Genomic DNA, 26,600 nt, shown 5'->3' on the forward strand with positions numbered 1-26,600 from the left:
GCTAATTTTTTGTTTACACTCATGAAGGTTATGTTTCGTGTAAGTACATATTTCAATGTAACTTTTGTACAAAAAATATAAATAAAAGAAATGTTGATAAGTAGCCAATAAAAAGTTATCTTAATTTTGAATCACATTACTTTAAACAACTTAACGCGTCAAAAGATGATAAAAATACATGCAACTATCTTCACATCGTAATTACTAGCATTCCCTAGTTTACCAACATAAAGTATAGGTTATTTCCTATATATAATTCTTTGATATGTTGGCATTACTGATGATTCAAAATGAATTTATTATAGTGATTCGTAACGTTTTTAGCAGTTATGTAGTGCTCTTTCAAAAATTTCGAAAAATGAGTCGGCGACGAAGGCGAGCTGATTTCATAGATTCGCTAAATAGTTTTCGTAAGTAGAGAATTGATGATACAAGTGGTTCTATCTAAATAAAGATATTAATTTACGTGTTAATCTTTCATCTAACAATAAAATAACTTTTTTTCAGAACATTGTGGGACTGATCTCGATACATTTTCTTCAATGTCTCAAGACAGTTTGAATGAAATTCAAAGTAAAGATAAAAGTAATCATACATCTGATAATACTACGTGCAACAATAAAGATTCTCCTATTTTAGCTGGCAGCTTTTCAAAACTTTCTTGTGTACAGAATCCATCAATTAATTCATCTTCAATTATACATCCTACATCAAATTTAAATAAGTGTATTGACTTATTTCAAGATGAACAGTTATATGTTAAAACGGATAATAATAAAGAAAATAATAATCCTCAGAATTTTACAAATAATACATCTAACAAATTGTCAAGTGCAGTCAAAAAGCAAACCACAGATTTGCATCCTAAGTTACAATCGAATGCAATGTGCAAAAATTTAAGAAGGGATACCAATTACAATGTAAACAGTAATAGATTAAATGCAAGTTCTATTTTGGATAATGCATCTAATGCAAAACTGATACCGTCATTTGCTTCTCCCCACTGTACAGATGGAAACAAACAGAATTTTTCTAGAAATTATGAAGATGAACATGTGGATATTGAAACAAAAAAATTTGAGACAATGCTTTGTTTATTAGATAATTACTTTAATCAAGCACAAGAAGTTTCACAGACACAACAAATATTAAAACGTTTATCTGATAAATTCGAACAGTCACCAAAAACTTTTACTGAAAAACTCTTAACTATTATTGAAGAGTCTGTCATGTATGATGATGATGATGCAAACAAAACGTCTGCAATAAATTTAAGCAGATTAACAACAGAATTTAGAAAAATGTGTAAATTTATTGAAGATGAATCTGCTCCTGAATGGCTTTCATTTCAAATGTCTACGCTTACACACCCAGAAGCTTCTATAAGCCCTGCATGTAATAGATCTATTCACATGACAAATTGCAAAAGTGAGAAATTATGTTCTCCCATAAATACATCTATATGTACTACTCCTGTTTCTGGTATAGATATAATTAAAAGAAGATTCTTCGCTAAAATATCAAAATGTAATTCTAGTAAGAGTATTAATAATGTAGATAATGCAAGTAGTACATCTTTTGAACATTTGGAAGATCAGTGTAATAGATTATTTCCTAAAGAAAAAGAATGTTCTGCCCCTTTACATAAAATTTTGTCATTGCCTTCTTTGTTAAGTATGAGTCATATTCATAATATATGCGAGCAACAAATGGCATCATTAAATGTGTCTGATGATGTAAATCCACCAAAAAATAAAGCATTAAGTACTCCAAATTTATTGGATATATGTCAAAGTCCATCTATAAACAAAACAAACCTTAATTGCTCGAAGTTAAAAGAATTACACAATAAATCACAAGGTAATCAGTGTAGTGATATCTCATATTCTAAGAAAAAAACAAAAAGAATTAATGAAAAGCCTGTTTTGAATATGGTGACACCTGACAAGGTAAATAGTAATGCAATACTAGATCTAGATGAATTAGACAAATCACTAATACAAGACATAGCAGAAAAAAGGAAGAGATGTCTTAATACAGCAAGAATTATTACAGAAATTAATGCAGATCCTGAAATTATACAGATACAAAAAACGTTGAAAACGTCTCCTATGTTTGCTAATGATAGTGAATCAAATTCATTGAATGATGAAACTAAATTTTTACAAACTCTAGTATCTTGTAAAGACTATCAAATGTGTTTAGAAAAACATAAATCTCTCTTGAAGATACTTGAAAATTCAAATTCTTTTGTAAGTGAAAGTAATTTAAAGAAAACTGAGGACGCTGATCCAAAATATGAAAAAAATATAGTTTCTAAAAAAGAAACCATAAATATTAAAAGGACATCTACTGGGACAAAATTTAATTTCAGTCCAAATGTAAAATCACCATTGTTAAAGAAACAGGGTATGCAAGAGAAAGAGATACAAGAAACTGTAAAAACAAAACTTTTTACGACACCCGGAAAGTCTCCTTTAAATAAGGATTGTAGAAAGAAAAAAACATATTTTCCTGATATGAACACTCCTGTACAGAATACTAAAGTAAGACACATTTTAAAAAGTCCACATGCAGAAGGTTTATATCGCTTGAATTATAATACTATAATGTCACCAGTGGGTATGTATATAAGAGGCACAGATATGCAACTTATAAAAAATGTACATGCTAAAACAGATAATTTATTGCTTACTCCTGTGAAACAGAATCCTAAATCATTATCAAACAGAAACTCAAAACAAAATGCTTCACCAAAAACTATAAATAAAACTCAAAAAACCACAGCTCTCAAGATTAATTTATCTCCTAGAATAAATACAAACGAACAGGAGGTAAATATAAATATATATAAATTTACTTAAACGCTGTATTGGTAATTTTTGATTTATGTGTGTATGTTATTTTTCTTTTTTCTATAAGGCACATGTAATAAAAACACCAGAGTGTGATAATACACCTACAAGTCATTTTGTCCTTCCTAGGGTTTCATATAAACTTCCTTTACAAGTTAAAACAGTAGGTACTTCTATATACCGTTTCTATATTTTGGAAATATGTTAATTCATTATACATATTTATAGATAAGGAATAGTAAATCGCCGAAACATGGAATTCGTGTCAAGAAATTACTTGAAACTGCTCAAAGCAAAGTTGTTATCCGACACGAAGGTATAATTACATTTGATTATGGAAGAAAATGAGGAAATTCTTAGTATAATGATTTAAATCTATGTATATGAAAAATATTTTCAGCCCGGATAAATTCAGCACAAAAAGGGAAGAATACAGCAAGTAATGGGATGTATGAAATTAATTATGAACCTGAAGATGAATCCATACATGTTGAAGAAGCAGCCAGAAAAACGAATTTTATTAACAATTGGAGAAATGCTTAAATTCAATTTAAATATTTGCAATAAAATGAATATTTCATATTTTTATTATAAGTACTTTAAGCATTGGTAAAAAGCAATAATATTTAGTGAAGTACATATAATTTCACTTAATTTAATTCTATATTCTAAAAAAGTTCTTAATGAACTTTACAACTTTTACTTCCTATTAAATAAGTATTAAATATGTAGCAGAAAACGAGGTACATACGAGTGAAAATACATATTCCCTTATTTATGCTTTCTAATAGACTTTCTAATAGATTTTGGGGAAAGAATGGAAAGAAATTCAGTTATTTATTATTCTAATCGTAAGTCATTGCTCTAGTCTTTGCATAAAGTTTCTGGAATAAACTTTAATTCATTGTAGTATCAGACTCTGGTAGTACTAATGTTTTTATCTCATAATGTAGTGTAACGTGCAATGTTATTCATTGGTTTCGTGCTGCACTAAATCAGGGACGTAAATTGTGTATCTATGTACCCCTATGTATCTAAATTGTGTGTCTAAGTAATTCTACTTAGTAGCATTTAAAATTAAATATATACAGACAATCGCATTAATTTCTAACAGTAGAATTGTCATAGTTTGAAGTTATTTGTTCCTTTTATTAATTACTCGTAAAATGTGTATTGCAATATTCTGCGATATAATATATGATGAAAAACCTTAATGCAGAAAATTTAACAATTGCATATAATTATTATCATATTAGAAAACTGTGACAGATGTTGATATAATTTAAAGTATATTTGAAATTCCATAATTCTAAATTTAATGTATGAAGCTAGTGTGAATAAGTACGCTCCTGCTTTGCGCATGGCACGCACGACGCTAGTTGCACACGCCGTTAAGATGCGTTAGTATAAGAGGGCTTATGGTAGGAGATGATCGATAAATTCGAACGGGTACGCCGGAACTAACAAGTGATCATTCAGCTTCCAAGTGATTCGAATCAAGTAACTACGTAAAAACTACAAAATGCCAGGACCAGGTTGCGACAAGTGCTCTGGTAAGAATTACTTTCACTTCTAAGAACCTCCTTATATTATACGATAATCTGATTTGGATGTAATGCAATTTTGATATATACAATTCAGTAAATTATTCTGAAATTTTTAGTAATCTTGCTCACTTTTAGTTGAGTACTAATATTTTCAATATACCTGCTTAATGCTTGTTAATTTGCTACATATAATTTAACACTTTCATTTATAATATTTTTTATTTTTCAATTGTAATTATTACCAGATCCAACTGATTTTTTTTTTATATTTACAACTGTTTCTTCGTTTTGCTTCAAATCATATTAAAAAATTTGAATTTTATATTAAGGCATTTCGATATTTTCATATAGTTTTGTTTCTATGAATGAATTTTATGAATTTCATATGAATGAATGGAGGATAATTGAAATTTCTAGAATTATGCGAAATTTTCTTACAATTTTTATAATATGTGGTTAGCTTTATTGGTTTATACAGGAAGTAATGGAATAATTTATTCATCAAACGCTATTACGGGCAGTGCTCAATTGATGATTTTGACCAATTTATATATAGTGAAGCAAATTTCCTCAATAAAATTGACTGCTACACTTAATACTTATTTTTTACTTTGTCTAATATTTAAAATGTTATTTCTTATTGCAGATAAATGCCAACAATGTCAATGTGGCGACAAATGCAAGTGCTGCGTCTCCTCATGTGGAGGTAATAACTCTTAGTTTAAATTACTTCCGGAATTTAAATTTAAATTTTCAAACGATATGTTTAAAAAATTATACTCTAACTTTTAGACTTGTGATAAAGTAGAAAGATTTCTTCGAAGGAATGTGGTAATGATTCTCTGTTCTGACTGTACATATCCCATTTTTTGTAAACTTGAGCGACGATCGCTTAACCGTGACCATTATTAATGTCGGTTCACTCTATAGTTTGGTTAAGTTACGATTTCCAACGAGTTTTATTACTTTCACGAAATATTTCTTTGCAAATAACTGTTCAAAACATTACAATTTTTTAAATCATAAATTATTGTTTGTTTCACATTTTGTTATACTTAATGTTTATTGTAAATAAATTCTCAATAAATACTTAACACTAATCATAGTTTTATATTTTGTGTTACAGACAAATGCGCTTGTAAATCTGGCGGACAGTGTGGTTGTAAGCCCTGTAAATGCTAAAGTTCAGACAGGACGCTAATAAATTGATCAACACCGAGAATGGATGTTGCAATTTTAGATGTCATCATCTACTTATGCTTCCCCTACTATTATTATCATTAATATTGCAAAATTTTATAGCAAAGAATGAATAATAATACATATTATATAAGCAGTCGTTATGTCACTTGATAAAAGTATTAAAAGTTATTTCTTGCATTCGTTATATTCTACAAATGTATACATATATCTTTTATGAAACTATGCTTTATACAAAACTGTTACCTTTATTGTGTGAAATATAATAAAGATTTAACAGCATATTTTGTTTTTCCCCTATAACTTTATTGACGTAACTAATCAAATTTTTTAGTTATTCTAATTCGGAAATATATGACCTTCCTTATTCATAATCGATTCGCAGGAAACGATCAAAGAGTATTTACGGATCGACATAAATGCGCATTACGCATCGATATATGTAGATATAAATACACATACATATAATAACTACATCAAAGGATATGGAAACTACGTCTCGACTTATGTATGCGCATTTTTCATATAACGAAAACTACTTTAATACTTATCATATTTTGATTTACCTCTTACTGATAAGGCTATGCGTGGTCAAAGCTGGAGCATATAAAATTCCACCGCCTATTTCATTTTTCTTCTTTGTGTGCATTAGTCACTCAAAATGTTCCACTACACTTTTTCTTATCAAAAATATAAGATATAACATCTTTTATTTACACTCGTAACGTCGATAACGATTATTACTTAAAAGAACTTCAAACTTCAAGAGTCGATCTATTTCAAAAATTATAATTTTACGCCGCTAGATGATTCAAATTTATTTCATCATAAGCAAATTGTGAAATATAAGAGTGGCAACAGCGATAATAAAATTAGAGTTATTTTACTTGTTGATCTTGTCAGCCAATGATAATCCAGTATTGTTTACCGTGTAACAGCAAGGCTTGGTTAATTTCAGCATTCGTTCACTAGAGTGCGCCACTAGCGCTAGAGAAAATTTCTAGTTTAAAGTAGTGATTTGAAACGTGCGCGTCATATTGACGTAAATAATTGGAAAATTGAAGTAATTGTGTGATATTAATTATCCAGCACTTCTTGATATACATCTACAAGAATAATATAACGTAGTTTATATCGAGTACGTGTTGTGTGTCATATAAATGTGATCATTATCTGTTTTTACGTTTCTTATAAGTACTTTCCATTTGAAGATTTCCTGAAAAAATGTCTGCCTATACAAGGTAAGTTTAAACATATTGCGTGTAACATTTAGATTAAATTATTTATGTTGGTATTGTATAAAATGTCAAATATTTTCTCTCATTCTCTACTTGATATTTTCTTCATAACATTATAACACACTTTTTATATTGAGAGCTATCTTCAGAAATTTATCGATTATTTATAAACTTGCGAATACGCCATAGAAGGATCGTGTACCTAGTTCATTTCTCTTCGTGCTAATAAAAAATGTACCGGAAGGATTTGGTATTCCCATTAAATATCGAGTAAAGTGCACGTATTTGTGTATAGTAGTTCCCTGTATTTACATAGACTGTGTTGGTCCTTGCCGTGTCGTAGAACAGAGGGAATGATTGAGTTCGCCGGTTTCAAACAGAGTTTACCGGCTTCTATGTCGTTCCACCAATGAGAATTCAGTTGATCGACCGTCTCTATCTTTGCAGAGAGCATAAATTGATTCAAAGACGCAAAATACTGAAGCTTCAAAATAATCAAAGACTGAAGGTTCAAGTCTGATATACACGCATAGGTTAGGTTAAATTTTTTAAAAAATATTCAGGTACTAATAGTAGTTTGAAAGAAATACATACAAAATATCAAAAATGATGTGCATTATCAAATATTCTAAAATAAAATAAGCTTAATTTATAATAAGTTCTAACATACATTATGATAAGTAATAGTATTCGGTATTATTGATTTATCCTTAAGTGAAAATTCAATAAGGTGAATCGATTACGATTGGAAAGTAGAATTATGCGATCTCGTCACCGCGAAAATATACGAACGTCGTTTCCGTTTCCAGTGTCACGATCAAATATCGACATATGTATAATAGCGGTTCGACTGTAGGAAGCGGTCACGAATCGGCGCCGCTCCTTTAATTGATAACCCGATTAATTATACATTCGGACTTTGAGCGCAACACCAGTTCGCCAGTTCAAACAAGGGTGGCAAGTCGTCCGGAATGCGGCATGCAAAGTGCCGCTTGCGTGCGAAACGGCTGTGAGCTAACGTGGCTTTTGTTAAAAGCGCTTAAATTTATAATGATCACCGTTATCGGCCGTCGCGATCGAAAGGTACGACGGTCGAATTTAAGGATGCACGACAGAAAACTTGATTTCCATTTGAATCGTTGTATACGAATAGAAATTCTATTTAATCACCACCTATGTCGTTTAACATCTGAAAGATTTTTTTAATTTACATATTCTTCAAATTTATCGCTGTTATGTAGCATATGTTAAATATCTATAGAAACAGTATCGTACGTTTGTAGAAAATTAAACGGTCACTTCGAAGGATTACTTCAATGTGCATTGTAACACAAAGTCCTATAACTTGTTGCAAACTAGGCGAATGGGAACACGGTTTTCTTTTCTCGTATCAAACAGTATACGAAAGAAAAAAAGGAATTATAGCTCACGAAGGCCTATAAACGCGAGGCGTTAAGAAAAGCGACGAGCAACGAGGGGACAGCAACTTTTAGCTCGCGAGCGGGAAGACTGGGAACGTTAACGACACCCTGCGCGACTTTAAAAACTAATATTTCCATCATTGTTAGTTTTTATGATATACCGGGTGTCGTCTGTTTCTTTCATTTACAGTTTAGAAGATATTGGTGCAACGCGAGACATTTATTATTTCGCTCTCAAAAAATAGTTCCACTAATTACCAACAACATTTATATAACGTCTATATTTTTATTTTGTTTTCTGATGTAACAGTTTACTTTATGAAATATCACACGATCCAAAAAATTAACCACTTTCACCAATTAGATATTCTCTTATCGTTTAAAAATGTTGCATATAAAATTTTCTCCTATAATAACATTTATATCTTTATTTTGTTTCTTGTTCACGTATTCTGCGAATATATAATCGCTGGCGTAAATATTTGTCGATATTTCGCAGCTCTTTCGAGTTTTCTCTATCCCGCATCAGTTAAAACAGTTTCCAGAGAGACAGTGGCACAAGCAGCTTGAAGCTTGAAGCTTGGAGGTGAGATCGTTAGCGCGAAGAGTGTGACTTCGCATTGTGCCGTGAAGTACGTCTTAAGTGTTAGTTTATTGTTACCCGCTACCCGCTGGGCAGGCTTCTCTTACATATTTAAGTCGGTCCATTAGTGCTCAGTCGCGTTTATGTTTCGAAATGCTGTAAAACGCTCGTGAAACTTGCCGAGTGGCGTACAATCAATACGTCTGTTGTGTTGCGAGTCCTTTATCACAGACATTGTATAAAATGGATTTAATTAGATTATCGCGTATTGCTGTATCTTGTTACTGGTTTGCGATTTAATTTATTGTATATCGGATATAATGGAATAGAATAGGCAATAATCAACGGATATTTTGTACACAAGTACAACGAACCTCGATATTTGTTGTAATAATTCGTAGTAATTTACGTCATACACGTCTCGATAATCGTCTTTCGTGCAAATGGATAACTTACATTCTAACTTAACACATTTTCTACTACTTAGAACTACTACTAGGAATTTCCATACCTTCTTTTGTCCGACATTCGTAGTTTAAATAATAATGTTTCTTTTACTTCGTTGTTCACTGCATAGCTCGTCTTCCTAAATCAATTTTGCTGAAATGCATCGATTCAGAAAACGCAAAGATTGTAGTTACCGTTGAGACTCTTGCAGCTAACTTTTAGATAGGCTATTAAATATCAGTATACATTTCCAAAGTCTAAGAAGCATTCCAAAATGGAACGCATGCGAGTATGTTACACATAACGCGTAATCTTTAACGTGGTGTAGCTTATCAAAGGGTAATCTTCGGAAAAAGATAACAGTTACTGAGGACCATTGTAAGGAACGCTCTCGCTATTCATACATATACCGTGAAGGTATAAGAGTTTTCTTAACACTAAAACTACCGGTAGTTAACACGAAGCTATTTCTATCAAAACCAGTGAAAATCACTGGTCTTTAAAAAATACGTAATAATTTTTATATTTATTGATTTATTACTTTCTTACAGAAGGAATTCCACGTTATGTAGTACATTTCTGGTATTATTAATTCATCTGGAACGATGATCCCTAAACGAGGATTGACACATTTATAAAATTGTCGAACCATTTTGACTGATGTGGTATTTCTAGTGTTAGTATCTAGCGATCTAGCGATTGACCTGGAATTTTCTTGACAACTGATATCATCATATTGAATAATACGCAGTACAAATTTTACAAACGCGTGGCAAGCTGTACAAAACGAGGAAACTGGTCAATTGGGGTTCGATGAACAGATTGCAGGACCCTTTTACACTTTGAAAAGTACCAGTCATTTTAACTGCTATTGGTATATGTATCCTTGATACAAAATTATTTTGAGTTTGGATACATGAAAAACAAAATAAAGTTCATTATATTATTCCTTTAGTTAACGTTGCGAAAGTCGTTACATCATTGCGGAAAAAAATGTAACATAAAGTAGGAATTTTAAAATAAAATTGTATAGCCAGTCCGTTTGACTGGTGTGGCAGTTCTAGTGTTAAACGTGCTTGCATTGTACGTATCTTGGTCGAATCGTATAATAAGATAATACGTCTGTTTGTAATTCGATTATAGAGATGTCCGAAATCAAGGTCGTTAAGAGAAGGAAAAGGCAATTTTACCGACGGAGGACACGTGGTAGGCGGACTCATTAAACTTTTCGTCGTTTCATCCTTTGGAGGAATCGTGTCGAGAGCAACGGCTCCGGCGGGAATACTGGTGTGGCGCGATTATACCGACCGCCAAGAGAAAGCTACCACAGGGAAAGATTATACGGGGTAAGGAAGAAGGGTTAAAGTAGTCCTCTCTGTTCCCGTCATGGAATGAGAATTCGAATGTTTCTGAGGAGATGTGGGGGTTGAGCAAGGACAGGCTCCTTTGTCCTCCAAAGAGCGTCGTTCTTTATCTTCGTTTTTGTTATTTAAGTCTGTTGGATCCAATCGGATGAAATTAATGTTTCGCTGTTATTAGCAGAAGTTAGTCAAGCTAACGTCGAGAAACTCTTGTAACATCATATCACGAGTACACTAGTGTGGGAACCAGTTGGTCGAAGTAAAAATAACAAGTCATCAGGGTGAAGTTATAAGTTTCCAAGTTGGTCTGGCTCTTCTTGCTTGCTTGTCACCCCGTGTTTCTTCGTTAATATAATTGACTGGCGGTGAAAGTGCCGAACCAGCAAGTAGATGATACATGAGACCAGTACGTTCGGTTTTCTACGAGACTACTCGGTTTCTGCGACGTTGACATCGCGTCTTAGCCAGTCGTCCGATTTATCGAATCGACGGTAACACGATACGATGCGTGGATCGAATTATACGCAACGAGAGCAGGCTCTAGGCCAACGCGCATTCACTTCCAACCGCAGTCTCGAGTCGTTTATTCTCTGATTACTCGTTTCTTCGAGCAATACGAAGCACTGTAAGCAAGGCTTAGAGGCTTTGGGACAGTAGTTGCAATTTTTCTTCGAATTTTTAGTCTCGTTGCGAACAAAATGCTCACGATACGTGTCCCGTTACTCGAGTCTAGTTTTTGCCCCATAAAAATAAATATTCAAGCATACCGAGAGTGTAATTAAAGTGTATCTCGAAAACGTTTTCTCGGTTCTTCCGCGGTGGGGAATAAACCGAAGAGTCGGCTGTTACCATAAATTCTTAATCCGAATCGACGGTAAAACTGAAAGTTAACCAAGTTCGGTAACATTAGCCGTAACAATGCTCGCAGTAAGTTCTTACGGTAACGATGCTGTAACGACGGTTTCCGGACCGTGGCAATTTCTCGCGATAAAGTCACCGATGGGACCCACAAGAATTAAACTTGCTCAAGGGCTGGGTTTTGTCGATGGTGCACGTCGCGTCGCATAGGGATTAAAATTTTACGATCATCGTATACTCCGTTCTCTTATATTTGCTATCCAAAAGTTCAAGAATCCGCCTCTTTATCGATATTGAAGTAACTACTTCAAGAAAAACTCTACATCTTTATTTATGTATATCCGTGACCTGGAGATTGCTATTACGCAGAAATATTCTAAATAAGGAGCGGTGCATATTATTGTATCCTTGAGTATACATTATGCTTTGGGTTGCAAGGTCTAGGAACAAAGGAACTAATAAATAGATTTCTGTTTATGTTCCCTGTAGCCTCTAGCCGAAACTATAAGTTTTGACTTTTTTGGTAATGTCCTTGTTGAGATATGTGTAATTTTCTGTGCTGGACTGGGTCAAATGCGTAGTAGAGATGCTTGTATGTGAGTGTTGGTGTGTGGAGGTATGTGTGTGCGCGGCGTCCCCCAAAAAACAGATGACTGTAAACTAGTCAGTCGGTTAAGAGTCGGTTAAGAGTCGCGTATGGAAGAAAGTGCTGAGACGCGTGCAAGTATGTATCGATGAATATATAAGGAATCGTCCATGAAATAAATATATTACTATTTTAATATGAATCGTTAGTGTAAATTTAGTGTTCCTATAACATTATTTCGGCTTCAAAGATCCACAATTCTCAACAGTCCTTTTGCTTTAAATATAAGAACGTGCTCCCTATCATTCCATTGTCTAGTAACACTAGGAGAGTAAGGATCTGAAACAGCATAAACTTATACATTACACTTATACCTTTAATTATTTCAATATACTTTTCTATTACAAATTCGTAAACTCGTTCTTCGATCAGTCAACCTCAACCTCAACGATCGGAATAAATCTAGCGAAACGAAATAATTTGACGAGCTGTTCGTAAGTGAATAGACGAAAAAATATTTTATCCATATAACACGGTGCAGCGGATCGTAAACTAATCAGGAATGCAGATATCGCATAGACAACTTTATCAAATTCCTATGTAACGCGTTATTATGGTTGAGGAAATTCGAATTGAAGCAGATTACCTGGCGGAAATTAGTCAAAACTAACAAAAGCCATGCCGACCCTGTGGTATTCAGCGGTCGCAATCGCGGCTGGATCGCGATCCGCAATTCCGCAAATGGGGCGGTTCGAGCCTTCGAACAAAAGATGTAATAATTCTGCCCCCTGTTTTCCAGCACCCCCTTTTCACTTTCCACCCCTCTTTCTTTCTTCCCCTCGTTCCTCCACGCTTCACTTTCGCCCTCCTTCACCATCCTCTCTTTCTTTCTCTCTGCTCCAAGTCTCTCCAACCCTTACGAGAAACCCTTTGTTTGCAAAACAAACAAGAATCGTTTGCTCACAAGAGTCAGGGAGCGTGGTAACGGAGGTACGAGCCTCTAGCTGGAGGGCGCGGAATTTTAATTACACGAATATTATCGGGACGCGTCATAATTGCATTATTGGATTTGGAAACTGACGATCAACTGAGTCGTGTGATTCACGCAAGCTGATTCCTTCGTAATTTCATATACATCGGATATTATATTAGGCGTCTTGTGGTTCTGATTTTTTTTATTATTTTCTCTTCTCTACGTAGTCGCTATTATCTCGATGCTTTATTCGATACACAAGCCAGGCTGATGTCTCGTTGGAAAGTTGTACAGGCAGCCGCCGATCCAGTCGTGATGAATGAATCCGCACCTTTTTAATATATCGACGTCATAAAATGCCGCTGGTAATCTGGATGGGCGACATTGTAAACATTTTAATTAAAACCTACGGAGGATATTTAATTTCGAATAATTAATGGTCGTTCGTCGAAAATTCATGCATCCCGGACAAAAGCCATCGCCCTCGCGATTACTCTTGATTTCATTACACGAATCAACAATCGCGTCTCTGACGGCTATTAAGCACCCCTTTTTTCCACCATACCTACACCACCCCTCTCTCACCGTGCTGCCCCTGTCTTCCGTTGTTTGTCGACAGCGATTTTGTTCGCTGAAACATTCGAAACGACCTATCGACATGCACTCGAAACTTATTGGAAAATATTTGCGTATCTTTTATCGAGTAGCCCGGGCTCATGGTTTTAACGTTTTTCATAAAATGTACACGCGGAAGTAATGGAAAAATAAATAAAGGCAATCCGTCTTTGCATGTTGACACTTTGTCCGGAGTTCCCGTTTGATTCTTGATATGTAAACGTTCTTCGGTCTCCCCTCGAACGTTCCCCGATGCTCTACCCTCGATGCACAGATTTCTTCCCGGCGAATATTTCCTTGCTCGTGTAACGCAGTCCAGTCACGAATTCCGCTTTCTTACATATTTATACATCCGAGGAAACGAGACAATGCCGGGAAATGTTAGAACGAAATGGACGTTCGCAAAGACCGTTCGATACCCAAGAGGAAACAACGTCGTTCGTATTTACAGCGATTCCACGCATCGCAACAACGATCGACGATGTCTCTGTGCTCCGCGTACAACGAATTTATACAACGGAACGGCGGTCTAAAGCACGCATCGCAAGCATCCTTCTATTCTTGCCGAGCCATTTTCCTGGATAACGATTTTACGATTTGACAACTGCCGAAAAAACACACCCGCACCCATACGCGGAAAAATGGTACCACGCACGTCACGGTACAATAACAACGTAGCCAGCCTAGTGTACCTTTTGACCGTACGTACGCAGCCGTGAAACTCGATTTCATCGGACCGCACAGGGTAAGCCCGCTGAAAGACGAATATATTCGCGTATTTCGAACTACGCGCCAATTTTCTTTGAACAACGGCCGCGTCTCGCTCGCGCGCAGACAATGCACAGCGGATTCAATAAAACCGCAACAATAAGGGTGAAAACGGTGGGGTCTGGCCAGGGATGAGGAGAGGAACGAGGGAAGAGAGAGGCTGTAACGGCGCGAGAATGGGAAAGCGTAGGGTAATTTGAATGAAGAGACAAGAGACAATGCGTGAGCGGAGCAGAGAACAGAGGAGAGGAGGCGGCGAAGGCGGGTGAAAACAACCGCGGAATCAAATTAGAGACGATGGGATGGGCCAGGTGGAAGTACTAGCGGCTGCGGGGGTTGGACTGGAGGACAACCAAGAGGAGCCTGGGGTAATTATATTTACAAGTGGCAGATCTCGAAAACAAAGGACCCGAAGATTGCTCGATTCATTCGACAACTCCCCGAAGAATCGTCCTTTTTTCCACTGCCTTTTCGGGAAAAATCGTAGCCGATTAGTACCTCGCTATGGCCTCTCCCCAATTTAATGCGATAAGATCTGTTTATCGTCCGTTCGTTTTATTCTTCTTCTTCCTTTCTTTCTTCTTTTTTTCTTTTCCTTTTTTCATAGTAAGACGACGGGAATTATCGGAATCCATTGTAACTCGAGACTCTTTTCAGTCGACGTTGAAACAATAGCGTTTATCGGAAGTTGCGCGATCTTCGGTTTGAGAATACGATTTCGCGAACTTCTGCTTAAAGCACGATTTAAACGATGAAATTTTCAAATTAAATTGCGTCACGCGACGGAACAAGTATCGTTTCGATGGAGAGGGTAACGAGTTTTTTCTAGGTGCGATTTTTTACAGGCTTCGATTGGCTTATATCGAAGCCTTTCAACATTCTCGTTCAAGCTTGCCGATATACCGTAATTTTGTTTTCGTAGGAAAGGCGAAAGGTGGTTGGAAATACCATAAACGCGTTTTATAAGAAATCCTGGCAGTGGACCAATTTTTATTCTTCAATTTTAGCCCAACGAAACGAGCAAAAGTAGATAAAATAAATGTATCATTTTGTTAAAAAAGAGAAAACAGAAAAAGATCCCTTTAAACATCGCATCCCTGTCGATAGATCTCACCCTTGCCACCATCGACCCTTGTCGTACATTTTCATATATCCTCTGCGACCGGACAAAGTATTATGAGAACATAGTTCGCATACCTTGAGTGCCGATCCTATACGTACTATTACAGGTGTAGGTACTATTGTTATGTTTCTCTCGTAGAATAGTATTCTTCTCGTTTCTTTGTTCAGACGTGTTTTCAAAAATATTCCAACTATCGAAGCGAAGTTTGTCACGCCGTTACATATTACATTTATATTTATTCGGAATATTTCTGTACACATATTTTCTATCGTTATATTATTTCATAATAGTCATTGAAACGATACTTTTCAATACGGTGGATTTGCCGACGTATATTTTTATCGAAAAATTAAAACATAGTACGCGTTATAAAGAGAGATATATTTACTCTGATTTTGGCGAGCGAAATACTAAATTAAATCGGCGGCAGGGTAATCGTTATCGACGATGCAACGAAAAAGAGGTGCGAGAAGAATGAAAAGGTTTTACTATCCGGTAGAAATGGAAAGCGGACGAATGTGCAGGGACATTTGACGCAGCCCTCCAACCGTCGCGTTATGGAATTTTTGTGGAACGGCTTTTTTTAATTGATGCAATTCAAACCAGTCAGCCAGGACGGCTGTGGCGCTCGTAAAACTTTTCGTCGCCTTTCGCTTGAATTCGAAGTTCCAAGAGTTTTCTTTTGCAACCTTCGCCTCTCTCTTTTTCCCTCCCTTCGTTTTTTCTTTTATCGTAAACGATCCCTCTGGGAAATAAAGAAAAGAGAACAAACCGACAAGAGGAATTTGAATTCTATAAAGAGACTTTAAAACTCGAAAATTTCCACTCGAAATATGCAACGAAGCCGGGAAATGTTTAAAGAATCTGCCGAGATGATCCGTGTATCCAAAAGCGAAGATAAAAGATCAGGTTCGATATGAAGATTTTAAGAAAGGAATAAAGGAAAACAAGCCTCTCCTCGACCAGCCTTCTTCTTCGCGTGCTCATTTTGGCATAATGAAAAGCTTAGCAGTTGGTTTAACTTGGCCGAGGATTAAGTTTACCTCGTTCCAAGGGTGCCAGAGCAGCGTGGAATTTCTACCTCTTATTTTTCCGCTTCCTCGCCCCTGCGTTGGAAAAGAGCGCTCGCTAGGTATTTCTTAATTAACAGCAAGTATCTCGTTCCACGGAAGTTGCCTTATTAATTAATATTACAAAAGGGAGTCCAGCTGTCGTGGCGGAGGAAGGGCGAACCGCTTAACGATTACGCGTTTCACCTCGATTTGATTTTCGATTTTGCGGCTCGAACAGATTTACAAGCGAGAGTAATCGTGTTTGTACAAGGGGATATTGCGTTAACGCGATTTTAATTCTCGTTGCTCGTTTCTGCATATTTCTCACTTACGTTCCAACGATCCGTTTCAACGATTGTATTCTTTCCACTCGACGCTCTTCAAGAATATCGTTTCGAAGGAGTTGAAAGATGTTCGTTGCACGGAGGCTCGGGAAAGAAAGTTGTTGGAGGCGTAGTAAGACACTGGCCCGAAGGTGGGCCGGAGGTGGGGAATAAAGAAAAGGAACTGAGAAAGAGAAAATGGTTATTTGAGCAGCTAGCCTTATAGCTCGACAAAGAATACGAAAGAATGGGCAACGACGAGGAAAAAGGAGATGTACGGTAGCGTTGAAGTGGCCCGGTTCAAGCGAGAAGAAAAATATGTAATATCGCTCGGGGCGTTTTAATAAACCGAGTTGGCCAATCAAAGCGGGAGTTAAGGAGCTTTCTTGCCTTTTAACGGCCACTTTTACGCGCGTTTAAATCACACTTCGCGCCACTCCTAGCCGTCGAGAATAATAGGGGGCAGGGGTGCGCCGAGGGGGAGGGCGACGGCCAACGTTGGAAAAGTGTGCAAGGTATGGCAACGGAAAGAAAAAATATCCAGGAAGGCGTAGAAATATTTTTATGACTGAACGGCTGTGAGATTGAATGAAAGTGGGAACGAGGGAAATGTGGCAACAAAAGAGAGAGAAGCAATAGCGGAACAGTGGTGGGAGGACGGTGGTGGTGAGAGGGTCGAGAGAAAGGACAGAGAAAAGAAGGAAAAGACAGAGAAGATTGGTTGCTTTGTAACCGGTGTATGCACGATACGCTTACGATGCCGGGTCAAGAGAATAAACGTACTCACCCACACAGAATCGCGCGATAACGTATACCACGGTCCGCTGGACGAACGTAAAAAAATGCGAAAACTTTCGTATTTCGTGCAGCCTCCATTTTTATTCGCGTCGGTTTTTCACTCGCGAGCACCGCGTCCCCGTGAACACCGGGGCGAGCCAGGACACGCGCGCTCATCGGCCGGATATTATTTCAGTCGGCGCATATTTCCGCAAATGAATTTTATGAAAACAGTTTTTGCTCTTTTAATTAATCGCTGTTCCGTCGCTGGACCCTCTCCCAAGCCACCCTCTGTCCCTATCTCCCTTCTAGCTTGGTCTCTTCCTCTCCTCCAGCGTGTCCACTACTCTTTTCACCATTCCGTCGACTCACGTGGATCACCGGACCGCGCAAAGCTTTTAATAATAATATTGTTTCAAGGGCCGCGAGAGGACCGCGATGCGTACGTTCTTCCCTTTTAATCACGTTCAGCGAATGGGATACGATTTTCGGCTGGCTACCACGCTATCCGCCGTATTCTCATCCGTGCATTGTCCAAAATACACGTATCCATAGGAAAATACAACTGACAGATGGGCTATTGACGTTAAGAAAAATATCTTTCTTGAAATTATTTTAAATCAACCACATACAATTGCCGCAAAAGAGATTTTCGCATAGCCATACTTTCCGATAAAAAGTTTTCGTATATCAGGTTCTATATATGTTACATTTTCGCAGTATCAAGTTTTTGTAGCTACATGGAAGTACTGCTAAACGATACAAAATTTGATATATTTGAAGGTAATTAATTATTATGCCGTAATAAATACAACGGGGATACGCGAATACCTTTGGTGACCGCTGTATTTGATTACAATTTGACAATTATATCCTTTGATTTAATATATTGATCTTTCGATTTTCTGTATACATTAAAACAAATATAATCGGGATATTGTACTAATTAAGCGATACAACCGAATTCGGTTAAGTTGTTCGCTGGTATCCGTGATTCGCGTGCATTAAATCGGTACACGCGATTCACCAGAAAGTTTCGCCTGTATTTGTGGCGAAATAAAGTGGCGCTTGTACGGACATTTTGTACAAACAGGAATAATCGTCGACCAATTAGACGGCCGCGAGCAAGGTTTTATAGTTAGACGAACCTTCGGGCAGCTAGGTGCGCCGCAGATAATCGCGGCCATAAATAACATTTATCGGTAGTCCGTCGGTCTAATTGCCAATGATTACCGTAGGTCGCACAGGAAAAATTGCCAATTTACATCGAATGCCCGCTCTCTCTCTCTACCACCCGTTTCCAGCTTAGTTTACTTGCCGCAGTCGTTCGATTCCAGATAAGCCGTTTCTCTGACGAAATCAGACTGTGTTTTACGACCGAAGTCGCGTTATTTTCTCGGTCGAATCGAGAAATTTCTATTTGCGCGAAAAATTCTATTGAGAAAGAAAGAGGAAATTATTTTAAGCTTCGTACTAGCTCGTGCTTCAAATTTTCTACCATCTCGATATTATTGACACATTCAGCAAACCTGGAGCGGTTCCTTAAAAATTGCTCCCTTTTCGATCTCTCATATCCTAGACCATCGCTTCTCTTCCGTTTTTTTTTCTTTTTTTGTTCTCGAGGCGAATACAGCGAGGGTTCGCGCTCACAGTCGAATAGAGTTGGATCTCGCTCTCCTGAATACGCAATGCGATTTATTCGCAACGTGGCGTATAAAACACAAAGGACTGCGTATGATTGGTAAATTATTGAGGTATATCGGATTTGTCGGCCAATCACGTAGTGCCCTTAAATAATTCAGAGGAAGCGCGAAGGATGCGAGAAACGCAGGGAAAATCTCGGGATAGTAACGGGGATGCGAAGATATTACGAAGAATTGACTTTAAAGTTACGAAATCAATATCATAGACGTTCGCGTTTTCGTCATTTCTTTGCTATATGTTAGGGAGGTTAGGCAGGTATTGTATAGAACGACACGGTTAACATCGAAACAGTAATTTTATTTTAATTAATATTTCTATGATAGAACTATGATACAAAACATATCTATACTAGCGAACGTACACACTTCCTTACGTATTCTCGGTCAAAGATTTTACATGCATCGTACATAGCGTTTAAGACGAAATGGACTAGGTGTTTTTTTCCCCCCGTTAGACAAGCTGCTTGGATACAATGTACGTCAAGGGAGCATACTCGATGATGTAGGTAACGATAGTGTGACTAGAGATCACCTACCACAGTCACTGCTAATCGTAATCTATACGAGTTAATTTGGTTAGACAATCGGTTAGTAGTCGTACGAGACGATATGGGTTTTTCCTTTTTATTGATCGTTACGTTTCATTTTTCGTCCCAGAGACGCTTAGCGTTAGGAACTACGCGCGTACTCGTAAAATCGTAGAGTATCGTGGAAGTATTCGTTATGCTTACAAAATACAAAACAAAACGTTCCGATAGAAAAATTCGATAAAAACGATAGAACGATCATAGGCTCGCTCGCTCGCGAGTATTTTCATCGTGACACGCGATAAAATACGTAATCGTCGATAAGAAAGAGATCGAACACGAAAGAAATCGCAGTCGTATCTGTTTTCTCATTGGAAATGGAAAACTGTTCGTTTCCCGTAAAAATTATCGTATCCGACAGACGTAAGCCTATTATCGTTCGAGCGATCGTGAAACTCTTTTCCGGAGGCGTGCCACCGACAAATCTCCGCAGCGTATGGCATCAAGGAAATAAAACATTTTCTTCGGCCGGTCTGCTCGTTTCTGATAGCGGCCCCGGCCAATCCGAGAGAAAGAGAGAACTTTCGGCATAACTCAGCCTCGTTATCTGACTCGCAAATAAGGCAACGGAAAAGTTCGCGACATCAATCTGGCCCTCTACCGGGAGATTCGAAGTTGAAACAATGCTTAAGTCACCCCTAACGTATGAGCCCCAAGGGGGGTGGCGAGGTTGGTTCTGGCTGGTTTGGATGGCGAAGCCGGAGCTACCGATCCGATCTGCCAAGCCAACCTCGCTCACCAATTTCACTCCGTTTGGCTATTCCTCCAGTTCTACCTCCGGTAGTTCGTTGGTCCGGTAGTCCGGTAAAGCTAGATTTACCGGCGTTACCCGCAACGGACAGCAAAGTCGACTACAAGAACAGCCAAACTTTGATCACCCCTGAGCATTCGGTTTACCCGCATTGTTTCCTCGCGCGTTCTAACCTCATCCTGCTTCAACCCCTTTTTCTCCCTTGCTCTTCTGTTCGCTGGCCACTTCGTCCTTCCTGTTGATTTTTATATTCTACCTTAGCCTGCGAAATTCGAGCAATTAAACTTCTAAACAGCACCAATGATTTCACTCATGTCGACTCGTACAGTCTTCAGAGTCTGGTCACCTGCTACGCCATGATATAAAATACGTCTTAACGTTTATCTCGATAACTTCAAACGCGAATTTAAAATCAGCACGTTGTTTCTCTGGATGAACTTGATTCCAAGATCCATTGAAATTCGTTAGAAATTATGATGTAACAGGCATCTATTTATTAGAGTACCATCTAGTAGATTTTAGAGAAATAGAAGTTGCTATTGCGAAAGTGTTTAACATTTTGTCTATGCGTGATTTTACGGATGTTCGTCTATTGGTCGTTAGAACGACGACCACTCTTGGTTGTTGTTTAATAACGAATCTCGAACGTGTAAGCAGACTTTTGAGACTCCAGTAACAAGCGAACATTCCGAGTGTTACTACGATAGCGGCAATGATGATAGAAGACGTCCGTGTCGTTAAACGAATTTGGCAACGCATTTGTGATACGATCGATACGTCGGCGCTTACTTCGTTTGTCATTTGGTATCGTAAGGTGCTTGTGCATTGATACCGTTTAAATTATTCATGGAGGTTAGGATGTTATGGGCGCTCGAGCTCGCTGGCGCTGCGTATCCATTGTGGTTATGGGTCGTCTCTCCGTTTACTTGTCTCTGCGGGCCTCCCGGAGACATGATCTGAAAGACAGAAATCGTCAAAGTTATAATGTGCTCAAAAATTGCAACGATTCCACGCGGTGTGGATTAATTTGAAGGTAGAATACTGGTCGGAAGCATTCTGAAGGGTAATTGTAATATTACACGTTAACATTAGATTTATCGACGACTGTTAAAGTATAAAATTCGTCCGAAAGAAATCAACATAATAGATATCATCAGATACCTGAAAAAATCCACGATACAGAAAAAAGAACTAGCTTCATTTACATATAATCAATGAGAAATTTAATTTCACGAAACATCGTTCAAACGTCCAAACATTCGCCATTGTAATAAGACGAATATGAAAAATTATGTTATTCGTCGTTTGATCGCTCTAGTCCTGGCGTTAAAATCTTTTTGCAGAAGAGGATAGCTTCGAAGCTTTGTTAAATCGACGAATGTACGGTAGCGTAAAGGTGGATAGAAACTGGTAGCCTTCTAATTACATTAGCAATCAATCGACCAGGCAACGCCTTAATCTGATTCGAGCAATTATTCACGACAGAGACTTAAAACTCGAAAGAAGGGAAGGTATTCGCGCAGTGAAAGGGGTTGATGCCACTAACGAATTCGTTTTAGACACGGTGTTCTTGTTCCTGCTCCGCCGTCTCTACGGTTCTACTCCAAAAACAAAAGGCCAGAAGAACGAACTTGTATCTCAGCTCAGACGGAGCAACTCAACTTGGGCGTTTCCACTCGTCCCTCCTATCTTTTCCCTCTCGATATCCTCTCTTTCGTTTCTGTTCTTTCTCTTTCTCCGCGCCACTTGTCTCGGTCTTTAGCCGTCTCTATCTGCAAGCCATATCCACCGGAACGACGACGAAGGAGGGGGAAAGGGAGAAAGAAGTGCTCGTGGAAGTAGTAAGTAGAGGGTACCACGGGGAACAAGAGATGCCGCTAGGATAGATAAGTGGCGTTGAAAACTTCAAACTTGGTATTTCTAGCTCCGCTGTTCCCTTCACCATCAGTTTCTCTTAGTTTCGCCGGCAAAGGTGTTAAATTATACAGGCTTAAAATTCGGCAGACCGTGCGGCACAGCCCTTACTGACGAGATCCACCCTTACCATGATTTTACTTCGCGAGTTGATCATGCTAACTTTCGCACGATGAACGAACCTGCCATTCTCATGATTTCCCTCATGCGCGTGAACTTTCGTGTCCACAAAGTGGCTGAACAGTTAGGGGCCGCGTTAGGGAAAGAAAAATAAAGGCTCGTTAGTAATTCTTTCGAATACGATATACGCTTTAAAAGGAAAGTTGAAATATGTACGGCGTTTTTAATTGGAAAATCTAAGGTGCAACTGACGGAGAAAAATTCTCACAGCCCCAACGGGAGCGAGTAATTAACCCGTAAATAATTATGATAAAAATGACAAAGCACCGCTGAAGAAATGCTTTATCGCCGTTGCAAGGGCGACTTTCTCCTCTGGAAGAATTTCTAAATCTTCTTGCCGCAACGGGAAACCCTTTTTAGCTTTTCGCGAGCCGACGAGGGACCATCGTCTTTCTTCCTCTCTTCTCGATACAAACGCCCTTCCATTTTATCTCTTTTCCTCCTCGCCTTTTGCTCTGTTTCTTTTCACCCCATCCCGGCCAGAAGCCCGCACGTAATTAAGAAATCTCCGTGGAAGGCTCCGGACCGCTGTTGGTCGGTACCACGGGTTAAATTAAGTCTATGACTTATTCAAGTTTTATCTACAATTGCCAGAGAAGGAATTACTGTCCCGTGGATTTACTGCCGTCTTTGTAATCAAACGGCACGCGCTCTGCGAATCGTTTACACAGATACAGATTGCTGGCACAGACTAGTATGTACTCTAGTAAGATGAAGTCATTCGAGCGTAGGTTTCGTTAAAAATAATTTACATTCTTTATATTCGGCGACAAAGTTCGAAGGTAATTTCATCTCAGACACTGTCTCGTGAAAAATACAGCTTCGACATTTAGATTTCGCTGCTTTAGATTTGTAGATTCTGATATAACAGATCTATATGATTCCATAGAAATCATCGTAACCTAATGAAATTCGGTTTTCTAGACGCTAGATTTATAGGAGTCGATGAAAATCATCCTGAACATTCGAAATATAGACTCGTGAGTGAATCTCGAACTCGTAGAATCCGTTGTCCGATCTGCAAGTCTCGCGGAGATATTCAAGTTCAAAGAGGACCGAGATTCGTTTGGAATTCTAAGATTCTTCAACTTAAACCTTCAACTGCAAAGTTCTACGAATGTAGATGATTCTTTCGAAGGTAAAATCGAGTTTGCACTCGAATCATAAATTGAACGTTATCTGACTCTGCTTTAATAGATCTGGAATCTTTTAGATCCACAACCACTTGAGCTTAATGTTTCCCTTAACTCGTTCCATTTTTAATACATCCGTCGTTTCAAATCCTTCACGTGCTTTTCTTTCAATTCAGTACATCAGACAGTAGGCAATTTATTTTTATTAACTCCATTGCGAAATTTCCTACGCCAGCGTAAACGTATCTTTACGCCTCGGCCACGAATAAGACATTAATCGCGACTCGACGAGAGAAGGTGAAGGCAGTTTGTAACTGACGGTAAATGCGGAGCATCGGGGGGTTGTCGGGGGTTGTCGGTGGTTACCGGGAGCTACGAGAATCGCGTGTCATTTGTCCGTTGATCTCCCGCGGCTGGGAAACAGCCAGGTGCAAGCTAGTTCCTCCACAGTGCTGCTTTTCTTAAGCGCAAAAATTAGCGCCACCCTCTACACCATTCGCCGCTCCGGTACCACGATCCTTGCCCGGCTATCCACCGCCCGAAGCACGAGATGAGAATTAGCCACGTCGTTTATCGAAGGAGGATCATTTAGAACAGAATGCCGTGAACCTCGCTATTTTACCAGGGATTATTATATCGCGTAGGATTTCCTTAATGTGCTTCATCATTTGGGATTTCCAGAGTTATTCGTGAAATACAGAGTCACGCTTAGTGATTCTCGATTAACAGGAAGCGTGTTCGTCGTTATTATTAGAACGTGAAATTATATTATCATAGGTGTAATTGCATTATTAGGTGGTAAAAACGTCTCCACTGATATTTTACGATTCTCTCTCGTGTTCTATTTTTGTCGGTCTAAATAAACTCGACGATGGCTGAGTTCTCTGTCGCGGTAAAGTGAACGCGCAGGTAAGACCACGCGCTACGTGTAATAATCGTTACAAAAGAGAGTAGAGGCCACGTAGCGTTCCGTTGTTTCGTAACTAAACTCATAATCTCACATAAGCTCGCAAGCTGGGCTTTCCCATGCGAGCTTTCTCCACGTGCATTGTGTAAAGGGCTAGGCGGAAGCTTTATGTGAAATGTAGTCAAGTACCGTGAATCTAATAATACGTTTGTTAACAAAAACGATACGTATACGGGCCCGATGTCTCACAGAAGTTCCCTCGATTTTCTTCGTTATTATTTTAAAAGAATTCATATTATAACAGTAGATTAATTCTATCGTTACGGTAGATTCGTAGATAATGTTTTCACCCAGCGAATTATGCTTCGGTACACTTACGCCCAGTAAGAATGACGAATATTCGGAAGTTTAATTTAATTCAGGTTCCTCGTGCACGTTCCGCGAACTTTAGAGGGTCTAATCGCCTGGAAGAAGTATAGAAGACGTTGTAATACCTTATTCGCCGTACGAATCTCGTACTGCACATTGATCCTCTTAAATTCCCATGTAGTCTCCGCCTTGGCATTAGCATATTATCTTCCGCAACCTCCTTCTCCATCGTTCCCCTTCTCCGTTCCCTAGTTCCACCCCCTTCGACCCTCTGATTCGCAGAGGACTTTGCAGACACTTGAGAGTTTGTTTTAAAACTCAGATAATCGTTTCCAACTCCCTTCCCTTCGGTTTCTCTCTCTTTCTCGTTACGTTCGGCTTCTCTCTTTCTTCGTCTCGACCTCTTCGCGGCGTATCCCTTTCCCACGCCGCGTTCTCCGTTCGAGTCTCGAGGGGAAAATTAGATCAAAATAAGACTTCTCGCCAATTTTTAAACGCGTTACAGTTGTCTCCGTGGGAAAGGGATATCGCACCGTTGAAACGAAGTTAGCCGGGATGCCTTAAAAAGACGAGCGATCTCGAATCGATTAGAAACTCCCCTCTCGAACGGTTTTCCTAAACGCGTTTAAAGAGCCGCGTGACACGTTTGATAGATGAACGGCGAGCTTCTTTTCAACGAGACGTTTTCTTTCCACTTGGCGGAGAGTGGAGAGAGAAGTAGAAACGGAGCAGCGGTTGTTCGAGGGACGATGGTAATTGAATTTATCGAGGGTGATGACCGTCGTATTTTTTTCCATTCTCCTTTCCCTTTTTCGCCTCCATTACCGGTTTACCTAGGATCGCTTGGCACGCTCGAGTTATTCGTAAACGCTGCACGGTCAGGCGTTATTTACAAGAGCCGATGAGGCTGCCGAGTGCTCGGCTGAGAAAGATTGGGACAGCTGTCCGTTCTCAGGCAATCAGAAAAACTACCTTCCACCTCCTTCGGCCGAGGTAACTTCGCCATTCCCATAGCCACGGCTTAAGGAGAAGCGTTAAGGGTGGCAGCTGCCACGGCCTGGATGCGCACCCTCTTCGCGGTTTTTAAGAATCTTAGCGCCTCCTTCTTTGCCCCTCTTTACTCTTGATTTTGTCAAGTCGAGATAGCACGACCACTTTGCATTCCGTCGCGACGTTTAATTCCACCAACGAGCCGGCTGTTCCAAGGGTCGAATTATCCTATCCTTTCCTCCCTAACTCCTGTTGATCGTCGTTTCCGCCTAATCCGTTCCCACGATCTTTATACAGTCGAATGAAACGTCCTCTGAGAACATCTCCGTAACGACACGT

At 38.6% G+C, this 26,600-nt stretch overlaps 3 protein-coding genes and 1 long non-coding RNA gene across 7 annotated transcripts in view; 2 read left to right on the forward strand and 2 right to left on the reverse strand.

Moving 5' to 3' along the window:
- LOC138181007 (calmodulin) overlaps window positions 1-6,509 on the reverse strand; it is a 77,229-nt gene extending 70,720 nt beyond the window's left edge. Inside the window, exon 1 of the mRNA XM_069115447.1 lies at window positions 6,169-6,509. The gene's annotated coding sequence lies outside the window, so the exon portion shown is untranslated. The remainder of the gene's footprint in view (window positions 1-6,168) is intronic.
- Window positions 301-5,773, forward strand: LOC138180996 (uncharacterized protein PF3D7_1120600). 2 transcript variants are annotated; one of them, XR_011173414.1, is made up of 7 exons: window positions 301-410; window positions 508-2,834; window positions 2,923-3,018; window positions 3,084-3,171; window positions 3,256-4,408; window positions 5,049-5,108; window positions 5,529-5,773. XR_011173414.1 is itself a non-coding variant. In XM_069115415.1 (5 exons), the coding sequence occupies exons 1-5, from the start codon at window positions 359-361 to the stop codon at window positions 3,396-3,398; spliced, it is 2,706 nt and encodes a 901-aa protein (XP_068971516.1). In that variant the 5' UTR covers window positions 301-358; the 3' UTR covers window positions 3,399-4,412. The 2 variants fall into 2 exon arrangements, 1 of the variants encoding a protein (XP_068971516.1); XM_069115415.1 differs by lacking the exons at window positions 5,049-5,108; window positions 5,529-5,773 and having other exon boundaries at window positions 3,256-4,412.
- A 63-nt stretch (window positions 6,510-6,572) lies between the features above and the next one.
- The window catches only part of LOC138181020 (uncharacterized), a 92,753-nt gene continuing 72,725 nt past the window's right edge, over window positions 6,573-26,600 (forward strand). The window contains exons 1-3 of one of the 3 annotated variants that reach the window (XR_011173420.1): window positions 6,573-6,843; window positions 8,761-8,847; window positions 10,435-10,637. This is a non-coding gene — a long non-coding RNA (uncharacterized LOC138181020). The remainder of the gene's footprint in view (window positions 6,844-8,760; window positions 8,848-10,434; window positions 10,638-26,600) is intronic. The other 2 variants (XR_011173419.1, XR_011173421.1) reach the window with 2 other exon arrangements.
- LOC138181014 (LIM domain only protein 3) overlaps window positions 19,708-26,600 on the reverse strand; it is a 70,481-nt gene continuing 63,588 nt past the window's right edge. Inside the window, exon 6 of the mRNA XM_069115465.1 lies at window positions 19,708-21,724. Coding sequence (XP_068971566.1) covers window positions 21,566-21,724 — 159 coding nt within the window. The 3' untranslated portion in view covers window positions 19,708-21,565. The remainder of the gene's footprint in view (window positions 21,725-26,600) is intronic.

Source organism: Bombus flavifrons, chromosome 6, assembly GCF_040668555.2.
Source record: "Bombus flavifrons isolate JBK064 chromosome 6, iyBomFlav1_principal, whole genome shotgun sequence".
Taxonomy (NCBI): domain Eukaryota; kingdom Metazoa; phylum Arthropoda; class Insecta; order Hymenoptera; family Apidae; genus Bombus; species Bombus flavifrons.